The sequence below is a fragment of the Ceratotherium simum genome, chromosome 1 (genome assembly GCF_057802395.1).
Source record: "Ceratotherium simum simum isolate JZ-2026a chromosome 1, ASM5780239v1, whole genome shotgun sequence".
Classification (NCBI taxonomy): domain Eukaryota; kingdom Metazoa; phylum Chordata; class Mammalia; order Perissodactyla; family Rhinocerotidae; genus Ceratotherium; species Ceratotherium simum.
The window spans coordinates 103,256,600-103,270,047 of NC_141900.1; the positions used below are offsets into that span (position 1 = coordinate 103,256,600).

General features: G+C 47.8%; 2 protein-coding genes across 2 annotated transcripts in view; both read left to right on the forward strand.

The window, feature by feature from the left end:
- Positions 1-2,227, forward strand: part of LOC101392177 (SCO-spondin) — a 57,121-nt gene extending 54,894 nt beyond the window's left edge. The window contains 2 exon segments of the mRNA XM_087434669.1: positions 1,258-1,408; positions 2,079-2,227. Coding sequence (XP_087290795.1) covers positions 1,258-1,408; positions 2,079-2,101 — 174 coding nt within the window. The 3' untranslated portion in view covers positions 2,102-2,227.
- A 7,986-nt stretch (positions 2,228-10,213) lies between these two features.
- The window catches only part of ZNF862 (zinc finger protein 862), a 32,113-nt gene continuing 28,878 nt past the window's right edge, over positions 10,214-13,448 (forward strand). The window contains exon 1 of the mRNA XM_087432573.1: positions 10,214-10,406. Coding sequence (XP_087288699.1) covers positions 10,383-10,406 — 24 coding nt within the window. The 5' untranslated portion in view covers positions 10,214-10,382. The remainder of the gene's footprint in view (positions 10,407-13,448) is intronic.

The window sequence follows — 13,448 nt, forward strand, 5'->3', positions numbered from 1 at the left end:
GCAGGGCTTGGGCTCCGGAGCCTGCCGGGTGCCTCCGCTCCTCCCAGGGTGGTCTTCTCCCTGCTGAGGCCCCACACAGCTCCCGCGCATGCCCCTCGGCCCACTGTGCCCCTCAAGGCAAGCAAGCCAGGACACCCACAGAGAACGGCAGGAGGAGCTAGGTTAGGCCCATTGTACAGTGAGTGGAGGCTCTTAGGGATGGACTTTCTACACACAGCATTGTCCCCGACATTTCCTGGCAAGTCCTATGAGCACGGCCTAGATGCTGCTGGAGCTCCGCACTGCGCTTGCTCCTCTGGGACCCAGAAGACCTAGCTCTGCTTCTTTGCGGACCCTCTAGGGGCTCTGCACCTACCCTGACTCCCCAAGCCCTGAGCCTGGAGAGCTGTGGCTCCAGCTCCATCCTGCCAGGGTCTAGCCAGGATGCAACCTCAGCCCCCAGCACTGCCTCAGGTCACCTGTGGCGAGGCCATTCTCTTCTGCCTCGGCCCCCCTGGGTCATCTGTTCCTGGAAGACAAAGGTGATATCCTAGCTGGTCCTCCACCCTGTCCACTCTTCTGCTCCCCAGGGGGCTCCTGGCACCTCCTGGGAGTACCTTCCCCATCACTTTTGGATTTTTTAAAATATACAGTGAGGAAAGGAGAGTAGTTAAGAGATTTTTTTCTGGGGAGGAAAAATGAGTGATCGTGGGTTAGAAATCAGACGGAGATTTTTTTTACTGAATCTTTTTTAGTTAAACTTGGTATTGTGTGAATGTATTACCTATTTCAAAATAAAGTTAGAATAGAATTATGCGTAAAACTAAATCAAACGTTCAGTGGGACTTACAGAGTTACTATATAATCGTAGAGCAGGAGGCGTCTGCTTTGGAGCAAGAACTCACTTTGCACTTAGGGTCAGAACTGTGCGATTTAGGGCCTCATTACTTGCAGTTTCAGAAATTATTAGTCTGTCTCTCCCATTAGCCTGTAAGCCCCTTGGGGTAGGCTATGTCTTTCCCCCTGCTGCCAGGACGCAGTGATGGGCACGGTGAAAGCATTCCTGTAACCTGCACAATGTGGACGCTCAGACGGGTGGGGGCTGGAGCGAAGGAGGTGGGCTTCTTGGTGGTGACATCCCTCCCCTGCCTCGCTGCCCAGCTCCGCGAGGAGATCTGGGATCTGGCCCTCCTTTGGCCCCAGCCGTCTTGGATGGGAAAGGCCAAGAGAGGGAAGGAAGTTTGGCCCCTGCCCAACTTGGTTACCCCTCTTGCCCAGGAGCCGTACCTGCAGAGCCAGTGCGACTGCTGTAGCTACCGCCTGGACCCTGAGACCCCCGTGCGGATCCTGAACCTGCGCTGTCCAGGCGGCCACACAGAGCCGGTCGTCCTGCCGGTCATCCACAGCTGTCAGTGCAGCGCCTGCCAGGGTGGGTCTGGGCGGGGCTTCTGGCGGGGGCGGGGCCGGGTCTCCGGTGGGGGCGGGGCCAGGTCTCCGATGGGGGCGGGGCCAGGTCTCCGATGGGGGTGGGGCGGTTGTTCCGAACCAGGCCCCTTTACCCACCACACTGCCCCTCGCCGGATTCTTCTTCCTTGAACCCTTCTGAGCCCCTCCGTTCCCCTTCCGAGCATTCTTGTTCGTTTCTTCTCCAATCGCATGTCAACTTGGGGGTTTGGAGTCCGCCATACCTAGTTCAGATCCCAGCTCCTCTCTCTCCTTCCTTGCTGAGCCCCCACGACCTCATCTTCACAACCGGGCTGACAGTCTGCACAGGCTTGTTGGGAGGACTTGGTGAGAGCAAGCCTGGCAGTGTGCCTGGTGTGAAGCGCCCGGCGGCCGCCTGTTTCTTGTTAAGTACCTAGTGTGTGATAACCAGAGGCCACGCAGTGGGCAGGTGAGAGAGAATCAGGTGGAAGGGCGCCAACACCACCCGGGTGGAGCGCAGGGCAGGAGCTTGCCTTTGCTCTGGGCTTCTTCCTGACGGCTCTTCCTCCTTCTTCTGCCAGTTTGCTCCCGCTGCCCTCTCTCAGCCCCATCCCTGCCTGGCCCGACCACTCTGCCTTTTTTGCTAGCACATCTCCCCCTCATTTGTCCTCCAGGAGGTGATTTCTCAAAGCGCTGAGGGCTCTGCAGGAGATGCCCCGCTGCCACGCACGTGATCGCCGGCCTCAGCAGCACTGACCCGTCCTCCCATGCCCACGCATCCACTCCCTGCCCTGGCACTAGCATATCCCAAATAAAGTGACATTGGCAGCAAGCTGTGTGCAGAGTCTGCGTCTCGGGCCCAGAGGGGAAAGGGAGGAAGGGTGGGTCTGAGCCCTGGCCTGGACCTGTGCAAGGACTGTCTCCTGGGGACCTCTGTGAATCGGCCATGGCTGGTGAACTTGGGCAAGTCACTTCCCATGCCTGAGCCTTGGTTTCTCCATCTGTAGCGGGTTGAATATGACGTCTGAAGGTCTCTGGTGTTAGACATCACCGGTGCCCCAGGTCACGCCCTGCGCCCATGTGATTTCAGCTGCAGCGCTGTGGCCTTTCCACGCAAGCTCCAGCTCGGCTCGTGCTGCCATCAGCTCTTCTCCTCCCTCTTCAAAGTTTTATTGAGGCATGATTCACATACTGTGAAATTCGCCTGTTTTAAGTCTAAACTTTAGTGACTTTTATAGAAATACACAAAGTTGCACAAACATCACAACCATCCAGTTTTAGAACATTTCCATCATTTCATGCCTATTTGCAATCAGTCCTTCCCACCAGCAGCCCCAGGCAACCACTAAACAGCTTTCTGCCTCAATAGATTTCCCTTTCCAGACATTTCATATAAACGTCTGGTTTCTTTTGATTAGCATGATGATTTTGATGTTCATCTATATTACAGCATGTATCAGCAGCTGTTCCTTTGGTTGCTGCATAGTAATCTGAGTGTGGATATATGACATTTTGTCTACCCATCCACCAGTTGATGACATTTGAGTAGTTTCATTGTTTTGTCTATTATGAATAAAGCTGCTATGAACATTCGTATACAAGTCCCTGGGCATGTTTTTACTTCTGGTGGGTGTATACCTAGGAGTGGAATTGCTAGGTCATATGGTAAGTTTATGTTTGACTTTTTAAGAAACTTCCACACTGGTTTCCAAAGTGGCTGGCCCATTTCACGTTCCCACAGGCAACGTACGAGGGTTCCAGTTTCTCCACATCTTTGTCAACACTTGTTATTGTCTGTCTTTTTGATTTTTTGACAGCCATTCAGTGGATGGGAAGTGGTATCTCATTGCAGTTTTGATTTTCATTTCCCTCATGACTAATGATGTGAGCATTTTATTTTCATATGCTGATTTGCCATCGAGTATCTTCTTTTCAAGCTTCTTTTGCTTTCTGCCCGGGGCTTTTCTGACACACAGAGAGTCCACTTGGCCTTTGTACAAGCACAGCTAGAAGTGCGCGTGTGAGGATGGGATGTAGTTAATGCGTCTGGTGGCAGCCCTCAACTGCTGGGGATGGAGCTGCTGATGGACGCTCCACCCCATTGTTCGGGGGCATTCTGTGTAATTCTCAGAAGTGGAATGAAGCCCCTGATGTCTACAGCAGTGATCTCTAAAAGGTCTTCTATCAGTTTTTCCTCTTCCCTGCTTCACTCTCCCAAGTCCCAGGCCTTCTCTCTGGAATCACTTTCCAGGACCAAGACTTTGTCTCTGGCTCTGCTTCCAGGATGGAGTAGAGAGGGAAGGAACCAGGCTGGATGCTTCTGCTCCAGTGCCCAATGATTCTATGTGTTACCCTCTGCTCCTTCAAATTCCTCACACTGTCCCCACAAGTGAGAGTCCCATCCAGCTAGAGTTATCAGCAAAGGGGAGAGGGCCTGAGGGAGAGAGGAAAAGGAAGAAGGATCTTTAGTTAATAAAATGGGACACAGGAAGGGGGGCTCTTGCGTGAGCAATGAGAACTTGAATTGTTTGAGGTGAGGTCCTAAATGAGGGCCCTATTGTGCCAAATCAGTGGGATTCCTGAAAGGGGCTGCCAGTGAGCATATTCAATTATTATGTGTTTCTTAGAAAGTGTTCCTTCCTGCAAAGCCTTTCTGTTTCACTCTTTGACTTCATTTTCTTGCCCTTCCAGCTGTCACAGGTTCTCCCACACCACTCCTGTGCTTTCTCCTCCTCCTCCTCCAGGATCTGGGTCCTTCTGTTTTCTAAATCTATCAGCTCCTGCCTAGCTCCTCTTTCTTCCTTGACTAGTGTAGATGAGCATCTTCAATTCCTTCATACCCTATATCCTTCTCCCATCCTCTAGAAAATCTAAGCCCTAGGTCAATACTGAAATGTATTTTCTCTCTCCTACACTTGAAGGTAATATGTTGAAAGAGCATCGCCCCCAGGGAATTCAATGGTATATCCCCCAGTAGACCAGTGGCAGTGCCAGTGATGAGCCTGGCAGGTATCTGGCTGCACCAGTGATCAACTGTGGCAGAAATGGTGACAGATCCCAAACAGGAGACAATAGAGACCACTGTGCAAGGGCAGCCCAATCAAAGCAGCATCTCTGTGGTTGTTTCAGGTAGCTATTGCTGTGTAACAAATTATTTAAACTCAACAAAGAACTTAAAGCAACTCCTCTTTGTTATCTCACAGTTTTCTGCTTAGGGTCTCACAAGGCCAAAATCAAGGTTTTGGCCAGATGAGGCTCTTATTTGCAAGCTCTAGGCGTGAATCCATTTCCCAACTCATCAAAATTGTTGGCTGAATTTGGTTCCTTGCAGTTGTAGGACTAAGGTCCTTGCCACCTTGCTGGCTGTCAGCTCCCTCTGCTCTCTCTTTTTTTTTTTTTGTGAGGAAGATTGGCCCTGAGCTAACATCTGCCAATCCTCCTCTTTTTGCTGAGGAAGACTGGCCCTAGGCTAACATCAATGACCATCTTCCTCTACTTTATATGGGACGCCTCCACAGCATGGCTTGCCAAGTGGTGCGTTGGTCCGCACCCAGGATCCAAACCGGTGAACGCTGGGCCGCCGCAGCGGAGCGTGCACACTTAACTGCTTGCGCCACCAGGCTGGCCCCTTTCTCTGCTCTTTAAGGCTGTGTTCATCCCCCTCCATTTTCAAGCCAGCAACAGCACATCAATTCCCCCTCATGCCTCAAATCTTTTTTACTTCCTTTCTGCCCAAAGACAGAGAAAACTCTCTGCTTTTTAAAGAGCTCATGGACTACATTAGGCCCACCTAATGTGGATAATACAGGATAATCTCCTTATTTTAAGGTCTATTGTGCCATATAATGTAACGCAATCATGGGAATGACATCTTATCATATCCACAGGGCCTGGGAATTAGGGTGGATATCTTTGGCGGGCAGGGGTGAACACTTTAGAAATCCTTCATTCCATCGTAGGCCTGCACGGCTAGTCAGTGTTCTCAGTTTGGCTTCAAATGCCAGGCAGGTGTCCCTACTCTCCTACTAGGTGGCAACAGGCAACCAGTGATAACTACTGATTCTTGATCACATTTATCCCTCTATGGAGAAGGACTGTCAGGAATATTTGGGAAGGAAAGTGTGTAAAAGGATTGACATTCCTTATAGTAAAGCAGATAATTTGATTATCCACATGATTTCTGTCCTTCCAGACAGGTTACACTTGCTATGCACTTGTGTATTCAACTGCCAACTAGAATATCAACCTGGATGTCACTTAGATTCTTAAAATCATCGTGTTACGAACTGTGCTCCACTCATCCTCTTCCCATAACTCTACTCCTCCTTCCAGTTGCTCTACTTATATAATCCCTGTTTTATCCACCTCCAAAGTCCTATCCCACTCTGTGGAGCCAGGGAAAACAGCCGGCCAGAAGCCACATTGCCAAGCTAAGTATTTGGGACGACAATTGAAAGGAGAGGCCCACTGTGTTTCAAGAGACTAGCTCCTCACGTTCCACGCTCTGTTTACTTCATTGGTGTTCAGAATCGTCTCTCAACATCACATCTCATTCCCATCCTGCTTGTAAATCCCCTGCTCTGACCCAGTTCCCCACACCTCCTCTCCTTCCAGTCCCCCACCGTGCCCTCTGAAACTCCTGCTGTGTCATCAGTAGACTCAGCTCTATTGTCGACACTTCCAAATGTTTCTCCCACCACCATGTAATTCTGAAACTAGGTTATCTATTCCCTGAAGTCCCCATTCACCTGGAAGCTGGTATTTCTCCCTCATCCCACCTCAGGGCCAGGAAGAGAGATCCTTGGCTTCTGTGATGCTCATGTTCATGGTTTCTGCTGGCCAGTTCTCCCTCTTTCTCCCGCAAAGAGATCTCTTCCTGTGTAGCTTGTGCCACCCAGCTATACCACCCTCTCTGCTCCTAACTGCCACCTTGGTCTCTTCCCATCATCCAGAGAAGACTTCAGCTCATGGGTCATACTCCTTTCCATGAACTTTCAGTGTTTTCAGTGTCCATGTGGAGAGTCCATTCAAGATTCTGGTCTTATATTCTCATCCCTTAACCGACAATGACCTTCTCCTTCATTTCCACCTTGAGAATCCACTCCCACAACTCGACCATTTTCAAACACTTTCTATTATTTACTTACCAATCATGACTTCCTATCATTCCAGCTTACTTGCCCTAGACCCCACTGCTATCATTTATTGCTGTTTTTGTGATGTCAAATTCATTGAGCCCACCAGGTTCATACTTTTCGTTAGCCCCTTGCTATCTCCCCTCAGGATTCAGCTGAGATTCATGGTCCTCTTGGTGATTCTCAACACCAACTGCATGTTAGAATCATCTAAAACCAATGCCCGGGCTCCACCCTGGACCCACGAAATCAGGCTCTTTGAAATCTCCATGGGTATTCCTAATGCGCAGTTAGCTAGAATTGAGAGTCACCTTCTATCAGTATAATTCTCCAGTGCAAACACCATTAACTCGCCTGCTTCTCTGTCCCCTCCTTCATACCCATTTTCATACCCATACCCATACTCCAACCCAAATATCTGCCCAAGTTTCTGCTTCTGGACAGAATTTTGCAGATGGGCTGTTTTTACCTTAAGTGTGTGATCACAAACCTCAAATTGGCCTTTAATTCAAGTTGGCCATCCTACTTACTATGTTTCCCCATAAGCCCTATTTACCATTCTCTGAGACGGCTACACACACCTTCTCCTCTTCCCCCCACTTCATTTTCATGAGATGACCTTGTCTCATAGAGACATCATCAGATGGGAATTCTCTCAGTAAATCTACTAACAAACTTACATCTACTCCATCTTCTCCTCCTTCCCTCCTGGTATCATCTAGAAGTGTCCACACACCTGGAAAGGGTCCTTTGTACTCCAGTCCTACGTCCTCTTCCCTTGTCAAGGACTTGGGCCCTTGCTTCATCCCATCTTTGCAGAATCATCAGTTCCCTTCCTATCAACACAGAAACATGACCTTGTGTCTCACGTCTTAGCCCCCTGCCTGACCACACATTTTCTTCTAGATATTGCCCATTTTTCTGGGCCTTTTCATGGATAAACTTATCAAAAAGAATATCTGTCTTAGTTATCTCAACTACTTCACCTCCAACTTTTTTACCCAAAAAGGAGAATTTGTTATAAGAATGCAGAGATAACTCCTCGGCAGAAATATAGCTCTCCAAGATAGTGATATGGCTATGCCTGGGAGCTAGGAATTAGAAGGCCATCTGGAGTCCTCTCTCCATCTTCTCCTCATTTCATGTGTGTCTGTCTCATTCTTCTTTCTCAGAAATGCAGACTCCCCTGCCAGTGAGTGGACCTGGCAGAAGGGGGCTGCTCAAAGCACACAAGGCTGTGGACTGAATTGTATCCCCCTAAATTCATATGTTGAGGCCTTAAACCCCAATGTCACTGTATTTGGAAATAGGGCCTATAAAGAGGTAACTAAGGTTAAATGAGGTCATAAGGGTGGGCCCTGATGGGGTTAGTGTCCTTGTAAGAAGAGACACTAGAGAGCTTGCTCTCTTTGCCCACACCCCAAGAGCACACAGTGAGTTGGCAGCTGCCTATAAGCCAGGAAGAGAGATCTCACCAGAAACCAACCGTACGGGCACCCTGATCTTGGACTTTTGGCCTCCAAAACTGTAAGAAAGTGAATGTCTCTTGTTTAAACCACATGGTCTATGGTATGTTGTTATGGGAACCTGAGCCGCCTAATACAAGGTCATATAGGAAGAAGGATTGAATCTTTCTCACATTCCTAAAGAAGGTTTTCTTATCGACCCTGCTGAGTTTAGCTCTATTCAACCAGGGCCATGAGAGCAGGGTCGTATAATAGAAAATGGTTATTTGGGACCTACCCAGGGATGATAACCAAAATATTTAACAATCAGAATGGCAATGTCTTAATAAAATTTTAAAATATAAACTATATTTGCTTTATTTTTTATTTAAAATTTTGATTTGTGACAGAACACAGATACATAAAAGTGCATAATACACAAATGCACAATTTAATGAATAATTGTAAAACAAACATCTGGGTGACCACCACTCAGGTCTAGAAATAGAACACTGTTCTCACCCCAGAAACCTCCCAGTGTCCCTTCCCAACCACACCTGCCTCCCTCTCTCCTAAAGTTAATTTCAGTTCTTTACTTTCTGTAGTTCTACCTCTATGCATACATACTGGGAGGGCCACAAGGAGCTTTCTGGAGTGCTGGAAATTTTCTATATCTCATCTGGGTGGGGGCTACATGGTACACATGTAAAAATACATTGAGTATTATTTGTATTATTATTATTATACACATTACATCCGTATATATTACAAACTAAACAATACATTGTTATAATCATTACTTTATATAATTTTATATCTTTTAAAGAAGATGAGATAAGAGAGGAGAGAAAGTATATATTTATAGCATTTGGTCTTCTCTCTTCTAGTCTTTTCCCCCTTAAATTCACCCTCTACTCTGCAATAGGACTGATCCAACTAAAGTGCAAATTTGCCTACACCATTCACCAGCTTAAAACGCATTTCAAACTCCTTAAGGTAGCATACAATGTCTTCCACATCCAGCCCCCGTGTATCTCTCCAGCGTCGTTTCCCATAAATTCCTGTCTTACACACTGTCCGTGCACATACCATTTGCTTATCTCTCTAGCTTTGCTCATGCTCTTTCTTATACCCAATTGTCTGTCTGAGTCGGCTTGGGCTGCCATAGCAAAATAGACCAGGTGGCTTAAACAACAAAGATTTATTTTCTCACAGTTCCGGAGGCTGAAAATTTGAGATCAAGGTGCCAGCACAGTGGGGTTCTGGTGAGGACTCTCTTCCTGGCTTACAGACAGCTGCCTTCTCACTATTTCCTCACAGGACGGAGAGGGCAAGCTCTCTGGTGTTTCTTCTTATAAGGGCACTAATCCCATCATGAGAGCTCCACTCTGCTATCCTCCTCTAAACCTAACTACTTCCCAAAGGCCTCATGTCTAAATACCATCACACTGGGGTTAGGGCTTCAACATATGAATTGGGGGGAGGGGTACAATTCTGTCCGTAGCACCTCCTTTACTTGGCTAACTCCTACCTCTTGTTTTAATTCAGCTCAGGCACCACTTCCTCAGGAAATCCTTGACTAACCACCATATCTTCCCATCACCGCACTCTAAGGTGACAGCATGCTTTATTAGGGTCTTCTGCTTACCTCTTTCATTGCACTTTGTCTCTTCATTTTGTAATTATCTGTTTCTCATCTGTTTCCCCAATAGACTTTGAATTCCTTGAAGGCAAGGGTTTTGTTACATTCAATTTTGTTACATTCCCAAACCTTGCACAGTGCCTGGCACATGGTAGGCAACCAATGATGCTTTTTGAATGAAACTAAGAAAAGTATTGCCCTCCTTGATTCAATAAAGTCTGGAACCTTCAAGGTGAACATTGGCCCTAAAATTGCGAGGCAACTGACGCAAGAACAGGGAATCTCATAGCCTAATTAGAGCGCTTTGCCCTACTGCAGGGTCTGGGAGAGCGTTGAGGGGACGTTACCCAGTAACCATCACCCGGGAGGGAGGAAGGAAAGGCAAGGATCGAGCCGCTCGGCGTCCAATCAGGACCCAGCATTCGGGGAGCCAATAGCAGCTTTGAGAGCCGCCTACCGAGGCCAGACTACGCTTCCCGTGATGCCCCTTCACCTCGGGCTAGGCGGCTGTCGTAAAGCGGCTCGCTCGGCACGACGCTAGTCCCAGCTGCGCGCCTCTCCCGGCTCTGCGAGCGCTACCGCCCCCCGACGTGGGAGATCTAGTTCCTGGCCACGCTCCCTCCCGGCCGGGGCGACCTCCCCTCCAGGGGACCCCATTCCTAAGGTGGTCGCGGCGGCGGCATCCTCTGGCCAGGCCGCGGGGGGAGGGGCCTGGAGGCAGTGGCGGGGTCGGCACGGGCCACCGAAAGCGGGGCCATGGAGCCCAGGGAGTCGGGGAAGGTAGGCCTGGAAGGGCCCTGGGGCCGCCCACTCTCCTCCCGTAGATCCCTGATCTGCGCTCCGGCGAGGCGGGCGCTACGGGCGGAGTTCCCGCAGATGAGCCAGTCTTGCAGGGAAGGGCTCGCCCGCTCGCCCGCCGCCTCTTCCGCTGTCTGCACTTGGGCGGTGGCCCAGGGAGCAGCGGACGCACGGCTCCGCTCCGTCTTCGGCTTGGCCAGCCGCTCTCCGCCGAGTGGCAGCTCGGTTGATGCTGGGGTGGGTGACCCGCTCAGTGTAGTGATGCGAAAGTGCTTCCTGCTTTCCCACACCACCAATGGCATTTTTTGAAGAGGCCCAGGTTGTTTTAAGGCTTCCAGGCTGAATAAGACCCCAGTGGAGCCAAGGGGTAGGGATCACCTTCACCGAGAGGCAGAGTGAGGGCTTGGTCCTGCTCAGATCCCCCTTCTTAAGAAAGGGCTGAGAAGAAAAGAAAAAGGCATTGGCATATTTCTTGCCGACTTCTGTTTCTAGCTTATCTGCTTCATGGAGTATCGGAGCATTGCTTAGAAGCCTTATTTCATAAACTTGCTTGGGGCTTTGGGCAAGAGGCTATGAGTTGGAAGAAAAGGTGGGAAGAAGTGCTTGAAGGTAGAGTTAAGTGGGTTCAGCGGATTGCTAGAGCTCCAAGGCAGTGTCAGCAAAGACCAGCGTGGTCGTAGGCACTTCATTTGGAGACAGTGGCAGCCTCTTGGAACTAAGATCTTCGTGGATGTTCTTTGCTGCCGGTTCTTGAGGATTGTTTCTTCTTGGGCACACAGGGAATTACCTCAACAGACGTTTTGAGTGCTGATTGAGTCCCTCCTTTAAAATTTTTTGTTGTTCATTTAATAAACATTTGTGACCTGTGATTTACCTTGAACCAGAGGCTGGAAGTATAAAGATAAATATGAAATGACCACGTTCCTCAAGGAGCTCTCCTGCAATTTTCACTTCAGTAACTTGGACAAGCCCGGAAGGGTTGTCCCACAGACAAAAGAGAGAAAGGATAATGAGATTATTTTGATGCTGCTGTTTTTCCTGCAAAGACTGGGAAGGACTCTGAATTACAAAAGAAGTTCTTCCTTGCCTAAACATCTTTTCCATACTCCCTCCCCTCCACAAGTTACAGTGATGCATTTTCCAGATGAAACAACCTACAAAGTAAGAAATTCAAGACAATAAAGCTAAACAGAACCGAACTAAAGGAAGATTGAAGGTGAACTATGTGCCAGCCTTATGTTAAGCACTATAGGGGATACCAAAAAAGTAAAGGAAATGGCCCTTACCGTCACATAATATCCCCCAATCAGTTTCGGTTGAAGCTGATTTTGGATGAGGGGGAGCAACATGTAGTGGGGAAGAAAGGTTATAAACAATTGGCATTGAAAATTGGAATTAGTGATTTGAGGTTGATTTCAAGCTATTCTGTTCAGTTATAGGTTTTCTTAGCCATTAATGGGAGAAGAGAGAAATACAAACATTTAGAGAGGTGGAGGAGAAATTTGATGTCCTTTTCAGGCCCAACCACTAATTGAAAGCCCTGAGGACTGGAAATTTAACTGCTGAATCTACTCTTATTTGCAGGGCATCATCAAAAAGATACTCACTCTTCCCCAGTGCATAAGTTTTCTAACCTGGGAAATGAGAACATTATCCAAAGGTGAAATAAAGTGATTGCAAAACAAACTGGCAGTCTAAGATGTGTTGCAAATGAGTGACAATAACTAAGACCTGGGTGGAATAGCTATGCTCTTCTACAGCTCCATTCTGAGTATCATTTTTGGCTCAAAGCTGGAGACTGGGGGTCCACTTGAGATAGCATGGTCTATTATTAGAATCTTCCTTTTGGTGCCATTTTGTGATAGTTATTGACTAAAAGCAGTCTTGGCCCATTGGATTGTATGTGGGGTATCTTGCCTGTCATTGGCAGAATAATGGATAGAGATCAAAGACTTTTCTCCATGACTCTATCCCATTATCCTGTTTTATTTTCTTTCCAGCCCTTATCACTATACAGAATTCTTACATTTATTTATTTATTTACATGTTTGTTAATGTTACTTTGCTGTATCCCCAGCTGAACAGTGGAGCAGCCCCTGGCATTTGATAGGTTCTCAGACAGTATTTTTTTTTATTTTTATTTTTTGTGAGGAGGATCAGCCCTGAGCTAACATCCATGCCAATCCTCCTCTTTTTGCTGAGGAAGACTGGCCCTGGGCTAACACCTGTGCCCATCTTCCTCCACTTTATGTGGGATGCTGCCACAGCATGGCCTGACAAGTGGTGTGTCAGACAGTATTTTTTGAATGAATGACTCATAAAATAGCATCACTATAGGAGCCCTTTGCTACAAGGCATGGGTGCTATGAAGAACACTGCAGTCTGACCCATCCTGTGCCCTCTGGGAGACTATTGTTGGTGCTGCCAAATAGAGGGCTGATGTGTGGTGATTCATGCCTGTATTTATTGCCTCAACGTTTCTGGTTCCTAACCCCCTCTGTCTTTCCCATGGAAGTGATCACTTCCTTATTTTTCTCTGGACACAATTCTATTATTGCACTTATATCATAGTTGTCTATCACCTCCTGATAGATTTTTATCTCCTTGACAATAGAGATAGTGTTTTTCATATCTTAAGATTGCCATGCACCAAGCACATAGAAACAAATAATATATGTTGAATGAAAAAATTAAGTGCCTATGAAATACTTTCTATATAAGTGGTGGTGGGGAGAGGGGAGGTGATGGTGAAGGGGATCATAAAACAAGCCATAGGCTTCCTGAGTAGCAGGCTCCACGACGGATATAAAGCCTTCCTTACTCAGGGAAAGAAATGCTTGGGCCATGTGGTTAGGTGGTTAGGCCCTCATGAAAGAGATGGAGTGTGAATAGGAACTTGATGGATGAGTAGCTGGAGGAAATGGACAGAGTTGGGGAGTCTAGAGATTGGGTATGTAGAGGGAGGAAAGGGGCAAGATATGTCCAGTGATTACAATTATACTAATCTGGCTGTCGTAGAGATTC